This window comes from Caretta caretta, chromosome 2 (assembly GCF_965140235.1).
Source record: "Caretta caretta isolate rCarCar2 chromosome 2, rCarCar1.hap1, whole genome shotgun sequence".
In the NCBI taxonomy this organism is placed as follows: domain Eukaryota; kingdom Metazoa; phylum Chordata; order Testudines; family Cheloniidae; genus Caretta; species Caretta caretta.
Window position 1 is genome coordinate 268,401,125 of NC_134207.1, and position 24,241 is coordinate 268,425,365.

Sequence of the window (24,241 nt, forward strand, 5' to 3'; positions counted from 1 at the left end):
TCCTGCCGCCGGGGCTCGGCTCCGCCCGGGGCCGCACGCTCTGGGGAGGGCCCCGGGGCCGGGTGGTGTCTGCCGGGCTCGGGCGCACGTCGGGGCGGGGAGCAGCGGGCAGGCGGGCGGCCCGTGACACCGAGACCGGGCCCGGTGGCAGGTTAACCTGGGGCATCTGCTCCGCCTGCCCGCCCGGGGGCTTTGCGCTTTGTCCCTGCTGGGAGCCTGCGGGGCGGTTTTCCTGGAGCCCCCCCCGGGGGAAGGGGATAGTTCTGGTCCTGGGCGCCCAGACCGCGGGTTTCTAACGGCACGGGAACAAGGGCAGCGCTTCCTGCACCCTTGGGGCTGGGCTGGGCTCTGGGGCAGAGAGAGGATTTTCAGACCCTTCAAAACACAAACCTCCCCTTCTGCCCTGACACGTGTTTGGGGATCGGACTGGATACCGCCCGCCCAAGGAGGCGTCGCTGCAGCTCAGGGGGGGCTTTGCTACCCCTTCCCCCCAATGCTTTTATAAAAGGCAGCCTGACCAGAGATTCTCCTTCCCTACTCTGAGCAACTTATTTATTTGTAGTTGACCCGCTGACGAATTCTGATTGGTTACAGCTGGCTGAAAGCTTCCCTGATCCTCCAGGGCTGCCCCAATGGTTAGCTCTGAATAGAAAAGCCCTGGAAGGATGCTGGATCTGCTGGGCCTCCAGAGCGTGGAAATGTTCCAGTTCTTACTTTGCTGGGTCTGTCAGGTGCTTACAAATACTCAGCTGGTCTCTCAAGTGGGCGGCAGGGGCACTTTAGACAGGGGGTCTGAAACTTTTCCATGGTGTCGCCCACATCTTTAATACCGTGTGTATCTTGCGGACACCCCCCTCCTCCCACTGGCTGTCGCCCAGCCCAGCACCCGCTGGTTTGCACAACTTCCCTGTGGCAACAACAGGTTTCAAAGCAGAAATGTGCCTGATAGTTGATCTTTCAGCCTTAGCTTCTGGAATCTCGTACTTTTGAGTGCTTAGTTTCTCCACCTGACCTCTGCATAACATCATGCTAATTCTCTAGGAGGTTTTATGTGTGCATTCAATAAAAATAAAAATGGGGTCTGAGAAAGCATCGAGCAGCTTGTAGCGTGCGAGTGGCTGTTGCTCTCTGGAGCTGCTGTTGACAAACTCCTTTTTCCATGTCCCCACACAGGCTCCTGAATGGGACGTGGAGTCCCAGCACTCAGCTCTTTCGCAGCCCCACGCTGTCCCCAGACGGACCTCTGTGAGGGAAGCCCCGCTGCAAACTGCGGAGATCTCCCTGACTCTAGTGGCTGCAATCCAAGCCGTGGAGAGAAAAGTGGACGCTCACGCCGTCCGGTTGATGAACCTGGAAGGGCGAACAGGCACGGCTGAGAAGAAATTGATAGGTTGTGAGAAGACCGTGGTGGAGTTTGGGAACCAGCTGGAGAGTAAGTGGGCCGTGCTGGGAACTCTGATCCAGGAGTATGGGCTGCTGCAGAGGAGGCTGGAGAACATGGAGAACCTGCTGAAGAACAGGAACTTCTGGATCCTGAGGCTCCCCCCAGGCGCTAAGGGGGAGGTGCCCAAGGTAACTATCCCAGCTGGCTAGATCATACTGATTAAAGATGGAGGGAAATTATTAAGTAATTGAGTCAATTTCTCCTCCACACATGCAAGGGCCAGATGTAACACCCCACTCAGCCCCATGCAGGATGTACAGGTGTTACACTGATCGATTGTTTTTTGGCTAAGAAGCAGCATCTGCTTCTTGTTTCCTTGTGATTCCATCCATCAGCCCCCTCTCCTCCTCCCACTGGGTTCTACACACGCCAGTCACGGCTCCCCCCCACGGGGTCAGTGAGCTCTCTGGAGCAGAGAATCACTTCTGTGGGATGTTTGTGTAGTGCCAGGTCTATAATCTCCGCTCCTGACTGGGACCACTAGGGGCGATCACGATACAAATAACTAGGATAGAATCAATGGCTAGAAACCACTTGAAAGTGGCTTCAGGTTGTCCTTCGCCCCTTGATCCCCCAGCCAATTCATGAGGGTTTGAAAATCGCTCCTTCCTTTTAAGCCGTGGCGGTGTGGGAGACCCACACAAACAACAGGGAAACTGGCCGGCTTTGCGAGGGAGATGACAGAAGTGCAACTCACACAAAGGTGCTGTCGTGCACAAAGCAAACAGGCTCAAAAAAGAGAGAGGAAAAGGCCCACCTCCTCTCTTTCGGTTCTGGGCTCCGTAAGAGTTGCATATTAAGAAGGAAGTGTGTGGGGGTTTTTTTAAGTTGAGGGCACCCCTTTAAAAATAGGGAATGATCCTGAACCATATCAAAGCATGCACTGGACTGGGAATCCAGAGAGTTGGGGTCTGTTCTTAGGTCTGTCACCAACCTGGTCTGTGACCTGGAGCAAATCCCTTCCTTTGGAGCCTTTTTCCCCTCCAACCCTATGACTGCCTTGTGAGCTCTGTGGGGAGGAGGCTGAGTGTGTATACAGCACTCAGCACAATGGGACTCTGAGCGCAGCTGTGGCTTCCAGTAATAGAAGGGGAGTTATACCCAGGTGATCTATAGATCTGATATAAACCAGTCTATGAGGGCACTGCAAAGCCCTGGTCAGAGCTGATTAACCCCATTCTGCTCCTTCCTACCCTCCAGCCAATGAAAGGAGAGGGATAAAGTGTGAAAGCCTCTGGAAGGGCTGTACCGCTGTGTGTTCTTCGCTGTCACTTACCATGTGACAAGGATCCTACTGCCAGGGTTGCTTCCTAGGGTGATTTCACCTCTTCATGTAGGGCCAAGTGGGAGGACGAGCATTGACAGATCCGGCAGGGGACAGGGAATTCCGGAGAGGAAACAGGCCCGGATTGTCACACCCTTACTCACATTGAGTAGCACCTGAGTGCATACCCTATTCACCAGGAATAAGGGTATCAGAATCGAGCCCTAGGTGACAAAAAGGGATGAAATGTGATGATGTTTATTTCCTCCTCCCTGTGCGAGTTGTTCTGAGCACTTTGTCCAGTAACGTGCTTAGAAGAAGAAGAAGAAAAGTTGTGAAGCGTTTCCGTGGCGCGTGTGTTAAATATTCTCCCCTGGTCTCGTGTGTAGTGTCACGTGACCGCGCCTGCTGCTGCCATTACGATTTGACAGCCGCTGCTGAGCGTGCAATGCTTGTGGTTGCAGGTCCCAGTGACATTTGATGACGTCTCCGTCTATTTCTCCGAGCAGGAGTGGGAGAACTTAGATGAATGGCAGAAGGAGCTTTACAAGAACGTGATGAAGAGGAATTACGAGACCCTGATCTCGCTGGGTAAGGATCCTCTCATAAAACCTGTGACCTTTGCTCTGGGGGAGGGATATTTTCAGGTCTCTGCCTTCCGGAGGCTGTTGAGGGACTGTAAGAGTCAAGTGAATTTAACGTCCTTTATGCAGCACGGTGTCCTTCACCGGCAGGTTTGACGTGCTACAGGGCTGGAGGGTCGATTGAATTAAATGCTGGTGTCAGTCCAGGAGGGTTCCCGCATCTCAAGCCGCAGCCTTCACAACTGACACGTTGCTTGGCCACTTCATCAGAGGTGCTTGGGGAGAACGGGCCCCAGCCAGAGCACATTACACACATGTGGGGCATGGGCCTGGCCCAGCTGCTGATCCGGAGGGTCCTGAGCATACACATGGTGCTCTCCTCTGTCTGTTCCTTCCCTGCAGTGGGGCTAGGGGATCCGTGTGCCATTCCCTCCCTGCGTGGAGGTGAGTCCTGGCAGCTGTCCCATCAGCTAGCCCTTTCTGCTTTTAGCCCAGCTGGGGAGCAGTCATGTGATCTGAGCCCAGATGGAGCAAGCAGGGCTCCACTCCCTGCGGTTCCTCACGGACCCATCGGGGTGGGGAGAGCAGCTTTGCTGGTGTCGCGTTTGCCTCCATTCCTCTTCCCCATCCCATTGCCATCAGTGACCAGAGGGAGCTGGTTTGAAATCCGTTCCCGCTCCGTGTACCGGGTAGCCGGTGAGTGTCGATATCTCTTTCCACGAACAGACTACGCCATCTCCAAACCCGACATCCTGTCCCAGATAGACCGGGGGGAGGAGCCGTGTGTCAGGGATCGGGAGGACTCCGAGAGGAGAGAGATCCCTCTGGAGCCCTGCTCGGGTGAGTTATAGACAGCCTCACAAAATGCTTTCTGGCCAGAGGTAGGAGAGAGAGAAGGTGCTGAACTGAGCTGGGGGTGGGGAGGGGAAACTGTGTGCAGAGCAGATGGGCTGGGAAAGCCATGAGTGAACGTTCTTGACAACCAGTGGCAGAGAGGGGAGACTGGAGGGAGGCGGGAGGAGAGAGGGACAGGAGAGGGGGGCGTAGAGGGACTAGGGTGACCAGATGTCCTGATTTTATAGGGACAGTCCCTGTATTTGAGGCTTTTTCTTATATAGAAGCCTATTACCCCCCACCCCGTCCCGATTTTTCACACTTGCTGTCAGGTCACCCTAAGAGGGACTAACAGGGAACACACTCTCGCAGGCCTCGGGAGTGAGAGCCAGGCAGACCGGCAAGGGAGCCACTGTGCAGAGCTGAAGGAGGAGATTGAAAGCGGAGCAGAGTTAGCATGTGGGTAAAGAGCCCATCACAGTGGGGCAGACAGGCAATATTTCAAGCCCCTGGCCCACACAGGAGGGTGTTAATGGCTTCCTTCAATCCCTGATGTTGACCTCCGGTTGGGAGGGAGGGCAGTTCACACCCTGGGATCCAGTGGAGAGGCCACTGGAGGGGAGTTAAGAAGCGGGCTGGATCCAATGGCTGGAAGTTGAAGCTACAAAAGTTCAGACTGGAAACAAGGTGTCCATTTTTGCTGGTGACAGTAATGATCCACTGGAAGGCGTTACCAGCAGTCAGGGTGGGGTCTCCACCCACTGACCATTTTTAAACCAAGGTTGGGTGATTTTCTAAAAGATCGGCTGTAGGAATTATTCTGGGGCTGTTCTCTGGCCTGTGTGATACACAAGGTCCAACTGGGTGATTCCAATGGTCCCTTCTGGTCTTGGGATCTATGAAAGGGGCCTGGCTTCGTTTCCCAGCTGTCAGTGACCTACAGTGGTACGAGTAACAGCGTATGGCCCTTTGCTGCGGCCGTGTGGTCTGCAAGGCGGGGCTCTCCAGCCTTCTGCGTGCTGGCTGCATCCTAACGGCAGGGGGAGAAAGCCGCTTGTTCCCAGCAAAGCTGACGTTCTGCAGAGCGCAGCTGATGGTGGACCCCTACCCTGGGTTATGCAGTCAGCAATTTCCCTGCACCTGTGCCCCCCACCCCCACCCCCGCCGTGCGCACGCTGACAATGGAGGGAGATCTCCCCTCCCAAGGGGCGCTGGTACAAACTGCCCACTCACCGCTGGAAGAGTGACAGGGTGGCTGAGATGCTGCTGGTGCCGAAAGGCGGATGGCACCCATGGCGCTGAACCGGGGCAGTGGGAGACTTGCCTGGAGCTCTGTGCAGACAAGGCCTTAGATCAGCAGAACACTTATAACTGCCCCCGCTTTACCAGGGGTTTCAGCTCCCTGGCCGTGGTCAGTCCCAGCCCGGCCATGGGCTTGCATTGGGAATCCAGGACACCATAGTTTCAGGAGGTTGCCTCCATCCTCCGCCTATGCAGTGAATACAGCCTGGCTTCTCTTTGTATTGCAGCAGGTAGTGAGGTGGTGGTCAAAGTGGAGGAGGAGAACCCTGAGGAGGAGCCGGAGAACTTTCAGCTACAAAGGACTTTGCCGGAAACGGAGGTTTTCCAGTGTCCGGAGCAGGGAACAACCCATGAGGAGAGTCTGTGCAGCCCCGAGAGGGAGCCAGCGGACCTGCCCGGAAACGGCCTGGAGGAGCCGTCTCTGTGCGGGACAGACCCCCAGGAGCTCGAGCCGTTGCTTGGTCACCTGCAGAGCCCTGCAGCAGCGAGGCTGTTCGTATGCGCCGAGTGCGGGAAGAGCTTCCGCAGCCGGCAGCATCTCACCCTGCATCAGAGGGACCACGCAGGAGCAGGGGCCTGCCTGCTGCAGCCTAAACATGGCCCCAGACCCCACCCCGGGGCCCAGGCGGGAGGCAAACCCTACCAGTGCTCCGAGTGCGAGCGCAGCTTCTGCCACAAGTCCAGCCTGCGGAAGCACCACCTGGCGCACACCGGGGAGCGGCCCTACACCTGCGCCGAGTGCCGGAAGAGCTTCAAGCAGAGGGTGAGCCTGGTGCTGCACCAGCGGATCCACTCGGGGAAGAGCGAAGGCTCCTTCATCTGCACACAATGCGGCAGGTACTTCAGCCACCACTCCAACCTGACGCGGCACCTGCGCATCCACACGGGGGAGCGGCCCTACAAATGCACCGAGTGCGAGAAAAGCTTCACGCGCAACCAGTACCTGGTAGAGCACCGGCGCATGCATGCAGGCGAGCGCCCCTATCGCTGCCCTGAGTGCGGCAAGAGCTTCCGCTACAAGCGATCGCTCTATTACCACCAGAACATCCACACCGGGAAGGGCTTCCCCCTGCAGGGCGTGCTGGACCCCGGGCCGGGCCACGTGGGGTAAACCAACAGCAGGGCCAGAATCCACGCTCCGTGGGGCTTACAGGGGGCTGCCCCCCTCCGAGAGCAACGCCCGGGAGCTCCAGCTAAGGCACCGCAGCGACTCGATTGTTACGGGAACTAAGCTATATTTTGAACGCAGCCTTTTGTTAAGAGAAGTAGGAGTGTCAGCCTGGAGGAGCGGAGGGTCCCTGTTCTGGTCTCAGGGCCAGCTGGGAGGGAAGGGTGAGGCGATGGGGGGTAGCTTGAAGGGGACATGGGGCCTTCCTAGCCCCACCTCCACCGAGTTGTTCATGTGGGGCTGGGCACTGATTTCTCTGCAGTGTCCCAGCCTCTGTGTCCTGCTGTGACTGAGTGGTAAAGGGCCCCGGCAGCAGGGAAAGGGGCGTCCCCGCCGCAGGCCCTGGGCCTCCTGCAGCCCAGGGAGAAGAGCTGGCAGTAATGGTTCTGACCCACCATGTGGGACCATGGCCTATGGCCTGGGTTAGGGAACGCCACACCAGGCAGGGCTGCACCCAGCTCAGTTTCAGTGGGTGTTGCCTGGGGATCCCCTGGCTCATGAATGTTCAGATATTCCGCTCCCACACTTTGCTGCCCCATTGGAGCTTGGGAATCTGTGCGGGATCCGTGTATTCTCATAGCAGGGGCCGTGGACGACCCAGCCATGATCCTCTGGGAATCTTGCTCGGGATTCCTTCCTTCCCTGGGCTCCTCCAGTTCGTTCCTGTGGTGATCCTTCTTGCAGTTAATTTTCCCACCTGCCTGCTGTTTGGCTGGAGCGCCCTATGGTGCTTCCCTGGGGTACCTTGTTACCCCCTGCCCTTAGCGTAGGGAAGCTTGATCTGTGCCTGCCAGGGGTCAGCTTCCCAACTCCAGCGGGCAACACAAGCCCTTCCAGCTAGGCCTCGCAGGGCCCCTTCCTCTCTGCTGGTTACCGATAGGCCCCCTCGAGCCTGCAGCATCTCCCTGGCGCGTCCAGCCCCTGGACTGCCGCTCACTTGCAGGATTCACAGATTTGCTGCTTCCCAAGAAACAGCCCACACCCCGCTGCCCCTCAGTTTGCCGCTCCGCTTCCCACCCAGCACTTAGATTGGTACATCATGAAATCGAGGATAAGGTTATTTAATGAAGCCCAGAGCATCAAGTGATAGCAGATGGTTCCAGCCAAAGTAAAATCATAACCAGTGTTGTAGGACCTTGCCTTTTCATTGCCGAGAGCCCCCACGGCTGCGAGAATATTGCTCGCACCCCAATCCTGGCAGCATTTTACAGCCTCACTAGGTGCTTGCCTCCGAGGTGAGGGATTCCGGGTGTTTCCTTGCCCCCCAACCTCTACCAGTCCCATCCTTTGTCTTTATTCATAACAGGACGTCAACTGCTGTTTGTGTCAGCGTGTGCAATCTGCGAGAGAGGATGTTCACAATCTCCCCTTTTGCCTGTGGCTCGGTGTGCAGCCGGCCCGTGGTGTGAGCTGCCCAGTCACACATGGCTGGGGGGAGAGCGGGGTCTGCTACCTCCTGCCTGAAATGAGCATTTCCAAGGTGTGTCGCCTCCTGGGGACCTGCCTTGTTCCCTCCAAAACCCTAAGAAGGTCATTTTCAGTCCAGAGCCAGCTCTCTTTAACCATTCTCCATACATACGTCATGCAATGATTCTGATGACTGGTAGGCTACTGGCTCTGCGTAGAGACCTTCGATGAACTCTGATGCATACATCCGACTTAGGGGATCCCTGAAAAACCCTGTGCCCTCTGCCAGGTGGCACCAAGGAGTCTGCGGGTCACAAGCCCATATACATTGTAACCTTCCCCCACCCGCTCTCTAAGGCCATTTCAGTGAGATGGGGCAGAGCGCTTCGCCTGTTGCAGCACAGGGGCACTGATCCCACCCCATGTGCTTCAGCGTCACTGAGCAGGGCATGGCTCCCACGCTGCCTGAAGCACACGAGAGCAGAGCGCCCCTGCGGGACTGACCTGAGAAGGACCAAGGTGGGTGGGATGAATCAGAGAGAGGAGGGGAAACGAGGGCAGAAACCCAGGAGGGAGGAACTTGGTGGGTTGAAAGGTCCATGGGATGAGGTTCTCACAACAGCCTTGGAGGTAGGGCAGGGCTATTACCCCCACTCTACAGCTGAGGAAACTGAGGGCCGGGCTAAGTGATTCACCCAGGGTCACTCAGGAAGTCAGTGGCATAGCAGGGAACTGAACTGAGGTCACTGAAGTCTAAGACTGGTGCCCTAGCAACTGGGCCATCCTGCCTCTCATTGCCATTTGGAGGAGGGGGGCAGGTTGGTAGCAGCAAGAGTCTGGTTTGGGCTCGATTTGTTTTTGGCCACACAGGATGGTAAAAATCCGCCTCATGACTGAATCCAGTGTGACTTGCCCCCAGCCCGCTGCAGTAGTCCGGCTCGCAGTCTCCACGGACGGACACCAAGGGCTGGTTGGTCACTGAAGGATTTCTGTGCTGGGGGCAGCCCATTGGTGTGCTGCTGGTTAGCATCTGCCCGAAACTAAAGTGAAGACAGCTTTGAAGTGACCCCACCAACCAGGCTCTCCAAAGCATGCCAGGAGATGGAGGGAAGCTATGAACCAGCTGTGACGGGGTAGGTTCCCTCTGGGACCGGGTCCTGTCGGGTGCTAGTCTGTCTCTTTTACCTTTCTGCAGTTTTCTCCACTCTGACCCCCTGGTTTCCTTGAGAGCCTCCACCCCGTACCCTTCCCCCACTGCTGATCTGCTACTCCCCACACTTACTCCACCTTTACCCTCCTCCCCCATGACCAGTGTAAGCTGTGGATATGGCTAGATGTGTTTGTGTTGGCTGATTAGACTGTAAGTTCTTCGGGGGCAGGGACCGCGTCTTCTGTGTCCTGGCACCTAATAAATGATGATTATTCCCCCTACGGTGTAACTAGCTTGTCTGTTCTGACATTGTAACAATAACACACCTAAACCCCTAGCTAGGCTGAGCAGATCTCCTGAGCTGGAGACAGCTCTGAGGTCTGGGCTTCTTCCAGGGGAAGTGAGGAGCAGGGTTGGCAATGGGCTGGGGGGTTAGATGGGAGGGCTGAAGAACTGCAGGACAGGGGAGAAAGGAGGGGGTGAACTTTGAAGAACAGGGAGGGGGATCCAGACTTTGGAAACCCTTGAGCCCACACAGGGTTGGGGGGAGATGGAGAAGGTGAGAAAAGAAGAACATGCAGGGGAAGGAGAAAAGGGGTGGCATATGGCGGGAGAGGGGAGAACAGACCATGCCTGTCGGGGGAGCCCTGGAATAATGTTCTCTGAAGCTTGGTGGGGAAAGCCTGAGAGGTATCCCAGAGTTTTGGCCACCCACAGCGATAACGCATCCTGCAGCTGGGTGCATTTAGATGGGTCCTTGTGCCTGGTGGATCCCACTGCTGCAAGAGCAAGGTCTTGGTTTTAATTCAATACAAAACATGAGAGAGAAGCTGCCTCCATCCCTGGCGGAAGAGCTGGTGAAACCAACCACCAGCCAGCAGGTGTAAGGATGGCGCATGGTCATTTTTCAGACCAAACAACCTTATCTGTGCCCTTGTTGTGGTGTGGCCAGTTTTCTCATTGGCCTGTGCTAGCCCTAACAGGCCCCTTGCAAGGCGTCATCATCACAGGGGTCTTAGCTGCCAGGTTGTCTCAGGTCGATGCCATAGGACTCGTCCTTTTCCCCAGGGGGGAATATCTGGGAGAACTGTTCAAGTAAAATCGTCTCTGCCAGTTGAGCTCCCGTTTTCATCTCCGGTCTGAGCCACCCCCAACAGGAATCTCGGGGTGATCAGACAGGGCCGACCTCCCGAAGGATCCCACTCTTCCTGGAAACATAGTGCAGGACCTTACATGACATACTCTCAGCCTTTAAATCCTGGCTAAATACATATTGGTGTGTGCTCCTAGCTACTTCATCATCAGTGAGATCTGTGTGTGTGAATGTCTTTTCCTTTTATGTTAATAGCGAGTGTTAAATCCAATGTCCAGTCCTTTAAATGTAAATTTTTCCTTGGAGTTAAACCTCCATTTCACACAACTGCAACTTGGTCGTTTCCTGATCTTCAAGTGTTTCACATTGCATCCTTCACATTTTTAATGCCATTTTTGGTATTTAATTTCCTAGATTTAAAATAAAAGCAACAATTACCCCCCACCCCTGTACAGCACAAGTGCAAGCCCTGTATAGTTTCACTCAGGATCTCTGCACCATACCCACACAGGCAAGGGTGGAAGGCGATGACGGGGGAAGGCTAGGGCTGGGGGAGGGGGAGGAGCCAGGTTTATGCAAATCCTGTGTTGCATGCTAGGGGTGCAGAGTGACTGCAAAATACCAAGCCCCCAAAATAAACCACTGTAGCTAAAACTAATAATAAATCTGTGGCCTCAATTTTCATCAATAATGGGGGATTTTGGGTGCCCTGATTTCCAAGTGCCCAATGTGAGCCGTCTGAAAGAGTCCTGATTTTCAGAGGGAGGTTGCTCAGCACTTAAAAAACCTTGGGCCCCATTCACATATTTCAATTTGGACACCCAAACACGTCACCTCATTGTGACATACTATACCTTGGGGGGAGCATCTTGTAACCCCCATATTCCTCATCTGTATATAATTGTGATCTTGCATATAAAGCAGACTGTGTGAGGTATCAGGAGAAAGTTATGATCTGCTGAAAGTCATTTCTCTATCCATATATGTATATCATTAATGCACAGGAAGTTATGAGAATTGTGTAGTATGGTTGTCACTAAAACATGCTGTAAATCGGGGAATCTGCCAGATACTAGCTCCCCAGAGGCAACAGCAAGGAAAGTATTAAATGCCCAGGCGGGGTATCAAACAACCCATCAACCGCCATTGTCCAGCAAGGGAGCTACAATTCAGTGACTCACCTGCATGAGGCCACACCAAGGGAATTGCTCATCCTTGCCTGGAGACTCAGCAATGCACCCAGACAGGCCTGGACTTGTGCTCCCCAAGCACATGTGACTGAGGGTATAAAACAGAACACAGCAGGCCCACTGTTCATCTTTCTCCTGCCCTCACTGATGCTGCAAGGAACGACACTGAGAAGACTTAAGACTCCAACAGAGGAGACTGGCGTACATTTCAAGGGTGAAATCTGTGTACTATGAACTGCAGTATCCAGTGGGGTGAGAAAAACTGCTTAATCTAGATGTTGCCCAGTCTAATAGGGTTGAGACTTTAGACTGCGTGCTTATATTTTATTTTCTGTTGGTAACTAACACTGACTTTTTGCCTATCACTTATAGTCACTTAAAATCTATATGTTGTAGTCAATAAATTTGTTTTACTGTTTATCTTTACCAGTGAGTTTGTATGAAGTGTTTGGTAAATCTGCTCAGGCTCTGCAAAGGCTGGTGTATGTCCACTTTCCATTGATGAAGTGGTGAACCAATTAATAAATCTGCATTGCTCATCTTGAGCAGTGCAAGACATTATATTTCTGGGGTACAGTGCTAGGAGCTGGGGGGATCTGGCTGGTGTTCTTATGTTGGTGCCTTTCTCTGGGTGATTCATGAGTGGCTCTGGGAGCATTCATGCCATCTAGCTGGGTGTGGGGGCTCCACATGTGGTTATGCTGAGCGATCACAGCGCCTGGAGGGGTTTGCTGCTGGTCACTAGCAAGGCATTGTGAGAGACAGCCCAGGCTGGAGAGAGTTCAGGGGGGCACAGCAGTCCCACAGTCCCAAGCTGCACCCCGGGTACCCCATCACATTCATATCACTAGTTGCTTTTGAAACATTCAGCCTGTGCCAATCTCATAAGAACATAATGTAAGAGCGGCCAGACTGGGTCAGACCAAAGGTCCATCTAACCTAGTATCCTGTCTTCTGACAGTGGCCAATGCCAGGTGACCCAGAGGGAATGAACAGAACAGGGCAACTATCAAGTGATCCATCTCCTGTCGCCCATACCCAGCTTCTGGCAGTTGGAGGTTTAGGGACACCTAGAGGATGGCCATCCTGGCTAATACCCATTGATGAACCTATCCACCATGAACATATCGAATTATTTTTTGAACCCAGTTATACTTTTGGCCTTCACAATGATTTTCACAGGTTGACTGTGCATTGGGTAAAGAAGTACTTCCTGAAGTTTGTTTTAAACCTGCTGCCTGTTAGTTTAATTGGGTGACCCTTTTGTGATGCTGTATGGAATCTGGGGGACACTTTAGGATATTATGAATACCAATATTGTAAAATTGCAATGAGTTGTGCCAGGTATGCCATGTAAGGTATCTGTACAAATGTTATACTGTAATTTGCCAAGTATGATAATCTTTTTAATATATGCTTGTATCACCTTTGTATTGTAAGTTATAGATATGCATGGTATATCTGTATTTCCAAACTTGTGCTCTGCATCTGGGTGACGCTCCCAGACAGATTGGCAACAGCCTGCTTGATGGCCCATCAAGGGATATCAGCTATACAATGAACCCATTGAAAGGTTCAGGGGCTACATCTTATGATTCAGCAAGGCATGCAGGGACACGCCTATGGACAGAACTCTAAGGTTTCCATGCCATGTGCTGGGCAGCTTGTGTTTGAAACAAAGGAAGCACAAGCTGCATGGCAAAAGACTATAAAAAGACAGCTGCATCCTCTCCATTTTGTTTTCATTCCTGCTTCTTACCTCTGGAGGAACTTTGCTACAAACTGAAGCTCTGAACAAAGGACTGAATGACCCATCCCAGCTGTGGATGTGTTCTAGAGGGACTTTCAAGCCTGCAGACTCATGCAATACTGCTAAGAACCTGATCTATGGACTTTGAAGTCTTTGTATGTATGTGACTGTTTTACCATTTAACAACTCTCTTCTTGTTCTTTCTTTTTTTCTTGATAATAAACCTTTAGTTTCAGACACTAAAGGATTGGCTGGCGGTGTGGGATTTAAGATCCAAACTAGTACTAACTTGGCAATGTGGCTGGCCCTTTGAGGGTCAGAAGAACATGTTGTATAGTGAGCAGAGTTTTAAATTACTCCTCCCCTTACTGAACCTAGACGCTGATTGGGAGCCAGAGACTGGAGTGCAATGAGAGGACTGTGTGATTCCTTTTTTATGCTTCGTGATAACCAGTATGAAGGATCAGAAGCGCAGTTTGTGACTGGTTGGGGAGTTTAACTTCAGTGTTAACCACCAGTTTTGGGAGTATCTGCTCTCCCTTTTGCAGCCTGCCCTGGCCTTGGCATTTCCAGTGAGGGTTGCCCTAGGCACACTGGGTCACGCCCTAGTTCTTGTGTGATGTGAAGGGGTAAGTAACCTTTCCCTATTCACTTTCTCCACAGCCAGTCATGATTTTACAGATCTCTATCATATCCCCCCCCCCCCCAGTCGTCTCTATTCCAAGCTGTACAGTCCCAGTCTTATTAATCTCTCCTTGGCTGTTCCATAACTCTAATCATGTTTGTTGCCCTTCTCTGTACCTTTTCCAATGCTAATCCATCTTTTTTGAGATGAGGTGATCAGAACTACACTCAGCATTCAAACTGTGGGCATACCATGGCTGTATATAGAGGCATTATGATATTTTCCATCTTATTAACTATATTCCTTTCCTAACGGTTCCTAACAGTCTGTTGGCTTTTTTGGCGGCGGCTGCACGTTGAGCAGATGTCCTACTAAAGCCTCCTTTCATCGGCAGATCTCAGACCAACCGGAAGACGTACTAGCTCTGCTTTAGGATGGATCCACTGAGGCCATGTGACCTTATGGCATTTACAAGGGTCAGAACCCCACTAGTTGAAAGGCTGCTTGTTTAGTGTCTTGATCCAGCGCAGCACACAGCAAATGAGGCAAGTCATGCCCAGCCTCTGGGCTTGTTTCCCTTCTATGAAATGTGACCGGCAGCACCGGGTGCCTCTATAGACCCCAATGCGCTTTGGAAAGGAGGGTTGGGGGGGACCTGCCCAGAAAGCAGGACTTGCCCGTGTTCACACGCACACCCCTTGCATAGCGGGGTTGCACAGTTTGGTTCAAGGGCTCTCAGCGCCCCCACTATAAAACCTGTTCCAGCGGCTGGGTGGGTGAGCTCACTTCAGTTATTGGGCCAACTTCTGCGGGCGAGGGAGACGAGCTTTCCAGCTGCTGCTCCCGGCTCCCGCCCCCCTGCCTGCTGGATGGCACCGACCAGCCGGGGCCATGGACAATGCGCCCTCAGCGCTCCCGGTGACCCCGGGCGGGTGTGATCCGCGGGCGGAGCGGCTCGCAACGGGCATGGCTGGGGGGTGGCCCACGGAGACCTCGATAACCGGCGGAAGGAAGCAGCAGCGCGACAGGCCCCTGGCCCCCATCGCTGCGGGGCGCAACGCTGCCGCCGAGCCGGGGAGCCGGGGCCCGCTGCGAGCGCGGGCCGAGCCCAGGCTCGCCCCAGAGCCCGTCGGGGCTGCGCGCCGGTCCAGGGGGGCCCCGCCCCGGAGCGCGCCCGGCGCCGCGATCCCCGCCGCCAGGGGCCGCTGCCGCCCCGCTCCCCGCCGGCCCCGCCCCGCCGCTCCCGGCCCCGGCAGCCAGGCCGCGGCTCCCTCCCTCCCTGCGGGCCGCGCTCGCTCTGCTCCGCCCGGCAGCGGGGCCGGCCCGTGGCGAGGCGGCGCCGGGACTCTGCCCAGCCCGCAGCGGGAGCGGGGCTCGGCCGGGCCGGGCCCGCGGGAACAGCCCCGCCCGGGGGGGGCCATGGCCGAGCGGGCCGCTGCCCAGGTAAGGGCCCGGCGGGCGGGGGGGCCTCGGGCCCCGGGAGCTTCTCCCCGCCCGGCCCGGGCTGCCCCGGGAGCGCGGTGCTGCCCGGCCGGGCTGGGGCCGGTGCAGGGGCGGGCAGCGCTGGGCGCCGAGCGGGGCCGGCGAGCCAGGGCCGGGCAGGGGTTTGCAGGAAGGGGGCCAGGCTGCCTGGCGCGGCAAACGCCCCGGTCTTTGTGCCTTAGAGACACCGAGCACCCGGCTGGTCACCTGGGCCTCGCTCTCCTCTCGCCCCGAAAGGCCGTCTACACCTGTGCGGAGCCTTCCCTGCCTGCTCTGGTTTTGGGGGTTTTCAAACCGGGGCACCCGCGTGCCGGAGCCAAAATGTGAGCCCCGACTTTGCAAATCTTCGCCTTCTTGCGCTACAGGCAAACGTGACAGCGCTGCTGTCTTCGGGCTACTTTGCCATGTAAACAGCGGCTGCCTTTTCCTCCAGGGCGCTTCGTGTGTGATGGCCAGTAGGAAGCGCGATGATGCGCAGGGCCGCGGTCCACGTTCCGCAAACTTCTGCGAACCCCCTGGAACGGATCCGTGTGTTTCCCATCCTCCTAGTGCTCCATGTTACCGCCGCCTGTTGACGGGGGGCGGGGGGATGCTATCTTAGCGGGTTTAGGACAGTGTCCACAAAAAAGATTTACTAAAATTAAAATGAACAGCTGTAAAAACATGCCCGGGATTAGGTAGATGTGCAATTATTTCTCTGGCTTCAAAATAGAAAATAGCAGGCAAACCAGCAGGCTGGACATTGAAATCTCAGATGCTCACACTGTGGTCTAAGAAATCTACCCCCACCCTTTGTCTGTCAGTAAGGAACTGACTTAAGCTACATGGATATAGGGCACTTTTACATTGAAGTCAAAGTGCCCTCACATGGGGGCTGCAGTTTCTTAACTGATTTAGTTAAATTGGTACAATGATCTCATGGAGACAAGGGCTGGAGGAGACTCTCCTAGGTTGGACCAAGACCTCAGTTCTCTCAATTTCTGTCCTTGCACCCAGGCTCGGGAATGGGACATGGAGTCCCTGCACTCGGCTCCTCTGCAACCCCACGTTGTCCCCAAGCAAACTGCTGTGGGAGAAACGCAGCTGCAAACTGCAGAGATCTCCCTGTGGACTGTAGTGGCTGCTATTCAAGCCTTGGAGAGGAAGGTGGATTCCCATGCCTCACAGTTACTGAGTCTGGAGGGCAGAACAGGGACAGCTGAGAAGAAAATATGTGACACAGAAAAAGGAATGATGGAGTTTAGTAACCAACTAGCCATGCTGGGATCTCTGATCCAGGAATATGGACTGATGCAGAGGAGGCTGGAGAACATGGAGAACCTGCTGAAGAACAGGAACTTCTGGATCCTGAGGCTCCCCCCAGGCACTAAGGGAGAAGTCCCCAAGGTAACGATATCCCAGCTGGTGCTGAGGGGGAGATATAAAGTTTTGAAGTTGGATTAGATATTGAAAGGAGAATTGAAGAGAAATGATCCTATTTTGTATCTTATGTACTCTTTTATTTTAATATAATATGTAGTGTGTGGTTTTCCTCCTCCACTCTCTGGCTGCTTCCATCCTCGCTTACCAAGTTATTTGGATTCTGCTCCATCCCTGCGTCTGTAGGCAGTCTGATTTCTGTGGCGCTAAGAGGAATAAGAAGGCCTTTTGCAAACTTATCCGAGGAGAAAAAAATTGATAAATGATCAGGAGTTTAAAATGGCAGAAGTGCTGAATTGCTCGTTTAAATTTGTCTTTAATGAGAAAAATAAAACAAGGTGTTTGAGCAGTGAAGAAGCAAGGAAAGCCTTGATGGTGTAGCTGCTGATGTATATTAAAACAAATTTCAGGTAAAGAGGCTATATTCTATATCTGAGCAGGTCAAGGTAACATGAATCCTAGGGGCCAAGAGGAACAGAAGCAATAAGCACTGAAACTTAACAAAGGACATATTTTGCCACATGGATTTGCTCTTTCTTTTTTTTTTTTTAGATTGACTCGCAAGATTCTCATCTGATTTAGCACACCAACTCAGGGTGTGTAGCCCCACTGAAGTCACATGAGTAAAGACTTTCTGCGTGATTGAGGGTTTGGAGGACAGGGCCCCTTATGCACTGTCTGAACACAAATAAAGCGTATAATTTAGTGTCTTGTATTCATACTACAAGCATTCATCTAGATTGACTGGATACTAGCATTGTTACCTGGATAGAAAACTGAGGGAAGGCCCATAAACAAAGGGCAAACCCTAAGTTAAGTGGATATTGTCATGTTAACATCGTGTTTTGTTTTTAATTCTTTACTTATATTACCCCTGTGATTTCAGGTGCCAGTGACATTCGATGATGTTTCCGTCTATTTCTCCAAGCAGGAGTGGGGGAAATTGGACGATTGGCAGAAAGACCTTTACAAGAATGTGATGAAAGGCAACTATGAATCATTGATCTCGCTGGGTAAGGATCAGTTTTCTTTCACTCACCTGTTAGAATGTCCGTGATCGCTGAAGTAAACCCGAGAGATGGTCCTCCGAGGACTGGGAGAGGAGAGCAAGCTTGCAGCGCTGTTGCTTGTGCCCTGTCCATTCTGTAGGGATGAAGGTGCAACAGGCACCTTTCACCAGCAGTGATGGTTCCAGCGAAGCAGCACTTGTAGCCTTCAGTTTGTGCTTCGTTCCTTCCATTCCGCAGAGAATGAGAGATCTGCAGTGACTGCTCACCTGCAGCTTTCCAGCCCTGAATAACAGGTCCATATCATTGCACATGTTCAGCCTACACACCCTGCTGCTGACACAGTTGGAATATCCCAGGCCTGCTCTGTGCATTGTGAATGTGCCCTGACATTGCTGCTAGACTAGACGGAGGGCGGTGACTCGTGGTGCTGGTGCTCTTGCCCAGGGTGGTGAGTGACGACTCGGTTGCTCGCTGCCGTTACTTTGCTGTGCTGGGTTTTCGCTCTCTCCCTTAGCTCCCAGCCTTTAAAATGTCTCCCAGTTTCTGGTATCACCAACCTCGAGCTAAAAACTCAGCAGAAGGAAAGATGCAATAGTCAGGAAACTGATACACAGCAAATCTTATAAATCTTATAGCTTTATTCTGTTGTGCCTTTGGATGTCTGAATTTTGGGGGGCGGGGGAAGCAACCCACCAGCCCCTCTCTCCTAGCAGCCAGCTCTCTCCCTGCTTGTGTGAGGGCGCTGCGGTTTGAAATAGGCACACAGGAAAGTGTGGGTCTGGGCTTCTCACCGTGCTGCTTGCCTGCAGGAATGGAGGGCTCCTCCCTGTGCCTGAACCGGGAGGGCAGATTGGTTTAAAATCACCCTTGCTTGTCCGTAAATAATACTCAGTACCAATGACTAACCCTCCCACCCCTTCCTGTCCTCTCACATGAACAGACTACGCCATCTCCAAACCTGACCTTCTGTCCAGGATTGAACGGGGGGAGGAGCCGTGTAGGGGGGCTCAGGAAGACTCTGAGGAGAGAGTGATCCCAATGGAGCCTAGCACAGGTGAGTTATCTGGAGCGTCATAAGGTGCTTTGCTGCCAGATGTAGGAGAGGAAGGATGGCTCGGTGGTTAGAGCACTAGCCTGGGAGTTGGGAGACCTAGGTTCAATTCCTTCTCTACGACAGACGTTCTTTGCGACCTTGTTGTCTATATGCCCTATCTGTCCTACCTCACAGAGGTGTTCTGAGGATAAATACTTGGTGTGAGGACTCTCAGATTATAGCAATGGAGGCTTTGCAAGCAGGATAGGTAGGTAAAATAGTGCTGTACAGAGTTGGATGCACAGATCGAGAAGGAGGGGCACCGCAAGAACAGGCGCTCCCTCCAGCTGTGGGGTGTGAGGTGGTTCTTTATTGATCAGGTACGCCGGATGGCACAGAGAGAGCTCTGAGTGAAGCCACAGAGTTAGCTGTTTTGGAAGCAGTTTGCTCTAACTTCAGCCAGCCAGGATGGAGAGAGCCATGGAGGGGTTCAGAGATGGAAAAGAAGCCAGGAAAGCTTATGTGCCTTCTCTGGAGCATAGAGCCAGGAATTAAGAAATGCAACACAGAGGGTTTGTACTAGGTGCGTGATTAAGGTAGGAACCATATTTCAGCAGAGACAGAGGAAGGTAAGGACTGCTGCTTTTCATACTCCCTGTGCCCACTGGCCAAGCTTTTCCAAAGGGACTAGTGACCCTGAGTACCATAATGTTCGGGTGCAAGTGCAAAGAGCCATGAAATCCAGCCTGGTTCCCTACTATACACACCAAACTTCTCTATTGACATAAAAATCAGGAACCAACACAAGCTGCATCTTCACTGCCTTATTTTCTGCAAACCTCTCGCTTGCTCTCATCTCTCCCTGCATCGTGTTGTACCAAGCCCAGACTGTAGGCACCTTTCAGCGTGGGTTATTTTTCTGTTCTCTCTGTATAGCACCTGGGTGCTCTGTGTAAATGTTAGCTAATAGAAACATGGGAATGGGTGGATGTTAGCTAATCACAATGTAATTTCTCTCCTCTCGCAAACAGAATCGCTGAGCCTTACTCATGATACTGTATCGTGGATAAAACAAGAAGACCTGTACATCAGGGATCAGTGGGACTCGGAGGAGAGAGAGATCTCTACGGAGCCCAGCACAGGTGAGCGAGCGATTGGAATGACTCAAACAGTGAGTGCAACAGGAATCTGTCAATCAAGGGAGACCTTTGTCAGCTCTTAGCGTCCCATCTTGTCAGATAGTCCTCTCTCTCAAACTGCATTTCTCAGATCACTTTTGCAGGGCTCAGTCACAGCTACCCACCAGGCCTGACTGATTTCCATTCAGCCATCTCTTTTTGGGCTCTTTGGAAGGTGGGTTGGAACGGAATTGGTTCTTCTCCTTTTTATGCCAAAGGGACATTCTCCTCTAAGTCTCTTAGCCTGGCGTCTCTTTTCCTTGGCTGGCACTGAGGTACTGTGATTGCACCATAAGTCCCCGCTCGCTGTCTGCCTGTGTAGGAGTTTTAGAGCGGGGCAGTAAGTTGGTGACACAGGTTTCTCAGGCAGATGGTGCCTGGAAGCAGAAAGATGGCAGGGTGCAAGAGAGGCAGGTGGTGGATGGACAAGGAACAGAAAACTAATAACTCTTGGTTTCTCCTCTGAGTCCAGCAGACAACGAGGTTGTAGTCAAAGCTGAGGAGGGAATCCCAGTGAGCTTGGAGCTGTACAGCACATTGCCTGGACCACCAGAAGAGACTGTTTTCCAGTACCCTGAGCAGGAACCGATCTGTGACGATCAGGGCAACGTCAGCATCCAGGGGGAATACCCTGACGGGAACAGTCTGGAGGACTCTGCTGCGGGCGAGAGAGACTTCAGTAACTTCACCACTATCATTGTCCAAGAGGAGAGCCTCCCAGGAGAGGCACCGTACGTCTGTTCTGAATGTGGGAAAAGCTTCCTTTATGAGCAGCAGTGTGTACTGCACCAGAGGATCCATGCCGGAGCCCACACGCCTCCTGAGCGCAGGGAGAGCTTCAAGCAAAACCACTGTCTCAAATCCTGCCCAGAGGTTCAGCTGGGGGAGAGACTTTATAGCTGCCCTGAGTGCGAGCGGAGCTTCCCTCACAAGTCGAGCCTCAGCAAACATCAGCTCTCCCACACGGGGGACCGGCCGCACACCTGTGCTGAGTGCAAGAAGAGCTTCCGGCTGAAGATCAACCTCATGATACACGAGAGGAGTCACGCGGGGAAGAGCAGGGGCTCGTATATCTGCAACGAATGTGGGAGGGGCTTTAACCACCATTCGAACTTCATTAGGCACCAGATGATCCACACTGGGGAGAGACCGTATGGCTGTACCGAGTGTGGGAAAACCTTCATGCGGAAGGAGCACCTCCTGACCCACCAGCGCCTGCACACGGGAGAGCGGCCCTACCAGTGTCCCGAGTGCCGGAAGAGCTTCACCCGGAAGCAGCACCTGGTGGGACACCAACGCATCCACACGGGGGAGAAACTCTGGGGGACCCTGGCAGCACAGAGACGCTTGCACGACCTGCCAGGCAAAACGCACAGGGGAGAGCCTGCGTCGCTGCCCTTGATGCACAAGGAGTTCCCCCCGTAGATGCTGTGTTAAGTGCTACCAGGGAACTCTGGCTGGGGACAATCATGATGGCATCTGAGCAAAGGAGAGAGACCAAGGCTCTGGGTGTTGAACAGAGAACTAAATGTCAGCAGGATGATCCGTGGAGAGGTCTAGGCTGCTGGTTTATTAGCAGTTGAGTCCATTCCCACTAGGGCAAAAAACAGCTAGGCAGGCTCAGTGCTCCCTGGGAAGCTTGTCGTTCTTTTCCTGTGTTTCTCTCTTGCTAGTTCATCACACTAAAGGTAGTTGCATCTTCCTTAAGCCAACGAGAGCTACTTTTCAGTGTTCATAGGTGTTTGACCTGTCAATCAGGATTCCCAGCTGGTGGTATGCAGGTAAGGTGCCCATTGGAAAGGGGAAGCCATCTCTGTCAGTTAACGGAACACGTTCACTTTCTTCTACAATGTTTAGTCACTGTCACTAGCTTATGTTCAGTGTTCTTGACGGGAGTGGACATCTTTCCCTTGGGGCTGTGTCTCGGGCACCATTCAAATGATGGATTCTGTGCTTGAGACATCACAGGGCTGCTATTAACCTGTGAGCATCATGAAATCTGGCTAACTGTCCATGAGCCCATTGAAGTAACAGACAGCTTGGGGGACATTTTCCGCAGTACCTGAGTGACTCAGTCCCATTGACTTTCCAGAATGGGGTGGAGCGGGGACTCTTCCACCTGGACCCATCCCCCAAGGGAAGTAGCTGGTTAATATTTACGTTCCTCTGTTCCAGTAGTTCTAAACCCGTGGCCCGCATGTGGCCGAATTAACACACAGCTGCAGTCCAGCTGTGCGCTAAAGGCGGGGGTCCAGGGCCTGGCCCCACACAGCAGAGGTCTGGCGTCCAGGGCTGCCACCTGGCCCCAAAAAGTCTGGGTTGGGGCTGCTATCCAGCCCCACGGGGTTGGGGGTCCAGGGCTGCTGGCTGGCTCTGCACAGCAAGGGTCCATTGCTGCCCGCTAGCTCCTCACAATAGGGTCCAGGGTTGGCGTTGGGGCTGCTGGCTGGCCCCGCGGGATTGGCGTCAGGCCTGCCACCCAGCTGCCCTGCCACCTGGTCCCATGTGGCCAGGTCCAGGATCAGGGCTGCTGCCCGACCGCACACAGTGGGGTCCAGGGTCCCTGTCACCTGGCTCCTCGCCCAGAGCTCTGCTCCTGGCCCCACTCTATGGAGGGGTCTCTGAGTGGGAGATGCTGGGCTTAGGGGTCTGTGGGGGGAAATTCGGGGGAGGGGGAGGGAGGCGTGTGCTGTGGTTCTCAACCTGTGGCCCCGGTAACACATTGTGGGCCGCATATACGGCCCACAATGATAAATAGGTTGAGAACCACTGCTCTGTTCGTATCCACGTGGGTAGAGCTGTGGCTGTGCGAGTAGTTCACATGTACGTTCTCTCAAATCCTCTTTTCAAAATGCACAATAATAAAATGTACAATCAAGAGCCAAACAAAGATACCGTCAGAAACTGACCGTCTGCCAGTGCAGCTCAGCCTGCCATGCAGCAGCAGTATGTTCCATTGCACATATCCGTCCGGTCTGAAATACCACGATGCATGGGGAGTGATTCAGAAGGAATTCTTACCTGACGAGTTTGAGATAATTACAAAAAAAAAAGCTTATTGAAATAATTGTCAGATGATTAAGATCCTAGGAGGGCTGGTACCCTCCACATCTGGCTGATTGTGAATCCCATACCCCCATAGTGGAGCAGTTACTGGCCCCATTGATTTCCAGGGGACTGAGCATAGGATAAGTGCTCACCAGTGAGAGAAAGGGGTTCAAAATCTAGTCCAGAGGGTGTGGGCCCAGCCTACACAAGCTGGGAGGGAACGGTGGGGCTGAGAACAGCTGGTTGTGCATGTAGAGTTCTTTGAGACTCACCTACGCCATGTTGTTCACGCAGATGTAGAGCCAGAAGCTGGTTTCCATGAGCAGTGTCCTGGCCCCAGGCTCCTTTATTGTTAAATTATAACATTGATATTGTGATAGCACCTCCAGGCCCCACCTAGGTCAGGGCCCCATTCTGCTGTTCACTGTACAGACGTAATACAGGACAGTCCCTGCCCCAAAGAGCCTACAGTCTGCAAGACAAGATGCATCAGGTAGATGAGACAAATGAGCGGGGGAGACTATCCAAATTCTTAGCCGGATGCTCTCCACTTGCCCAGCCATTATCAGGTTGCAGTTTCTCACGTGCATTTTGGAAGACTCGAGTTTTGAGGAGGGATTTAAAGGACAAGGTGTAGTGGCTTTATGGATTTTGACTGGGAGCTTTCCCCACATGTAAGTGGTGTTGTGGGAGAAGTGGAGAATCAGCAATGGAAGCCGGCACCATTGGTGGAGCAAAGGCAGAGTCAACAGTGTGCTGAGGTAAGAGGTCCAATAGGATAGCACTACACTGTGGAGGACTTCTTGTTCGATGCGACTGAAGAGGAGGGGCCAGTGGAGGGAAAGAGAGGATGACAGTGATGAGCCAGGAAAAGGACTTTAGCAACACTGTTTTGAATGTGTGTGAGGGCTGCGAGATTGCTGACATTGAGGCCAGAGAGGAAGGGAGAGTCGAGATGTGAGATGATCAAGACTTGTACAAGAATTCTGGCTACATGGGCAGAGATGAAAGGTCAGATACTAGAGATGTGGTGCAGTAAGAAGTGGCAAGATATAGACATGGCCTGGATGTCTGATTTAAAGGAGAGAGACGAGTCAAAAATGTCACAAAGGGCGAGAGGAGAGCTTTGCGGGAAAGATCAGGAGCTCTATTTTGGCCATGTTAAGTCTTAGTTGACCACAAGACCTCCAAACGAGATTTCAGGAAGACCGGCTGTGTTCTGTTGTGGCCATGAGTGAAGAAAGGCCCCCAGCAGAACAG

The 24,241-nt window shown here is 53.3% G+C and overlaps 1 protein-coding gene across 1 annotated transcript; it reads left to right on the forward strand.

Moving 5' to 3' along the window:
* Positions 1–553: 553 nt before the first annotated feature.
* On the forward strand, positions 554–24,110 carry LOC142068356 (uncharacterized). Its single transcript, XM_048842013.2, has 11 exons — positions 554–731; positions 1,174–1,572; positions 3,173–3,299; positions 4,019–4,132; positions 5,656–6,537; positions 14,695–15,254; positions 16,290–16,679; positions 17,599–17,725; positions 18,663–18,776; positions 19,787–19,897; positions 20,406–24,110. The coding sequence occupies exons 1-11, from the start codon at positions 666–668 to the stop codon at positions 21,356–21,358; spliced, it is 3,843 nt and encodes a 1,280-aa protein (XP_048697970.2). The 5' UTR covers positions 554–665; the 3' UTR covers positions 21,359–24,110.
* Positions 24,111–24,241: the final 131 nt, after the last annotated feature.

Coding starts and splice junctions, on each gene's coding strand:
- LOC142068356 (XM_048842013.2), top strand. CDS start 666: ATGCTGGATCTGCTGGGCCTCCAGAGCGTGGAAATGTTCCAGTTCTTA. Junction 1,573..3,172: donor CTAAGGGGGAGGTGCCCAAG/GTAACTATCCCA, acceptor TTGTGGTTGCAG/GTCCCAGTGACATTTGATGA. Junction 19,898..20,405: donor CTCTACGGAGCCCAGCACAG/GTGAGCGAGCGA, acceptor CTCTGAGTCCAG/CAGACAACGAGGTTGTAGTC.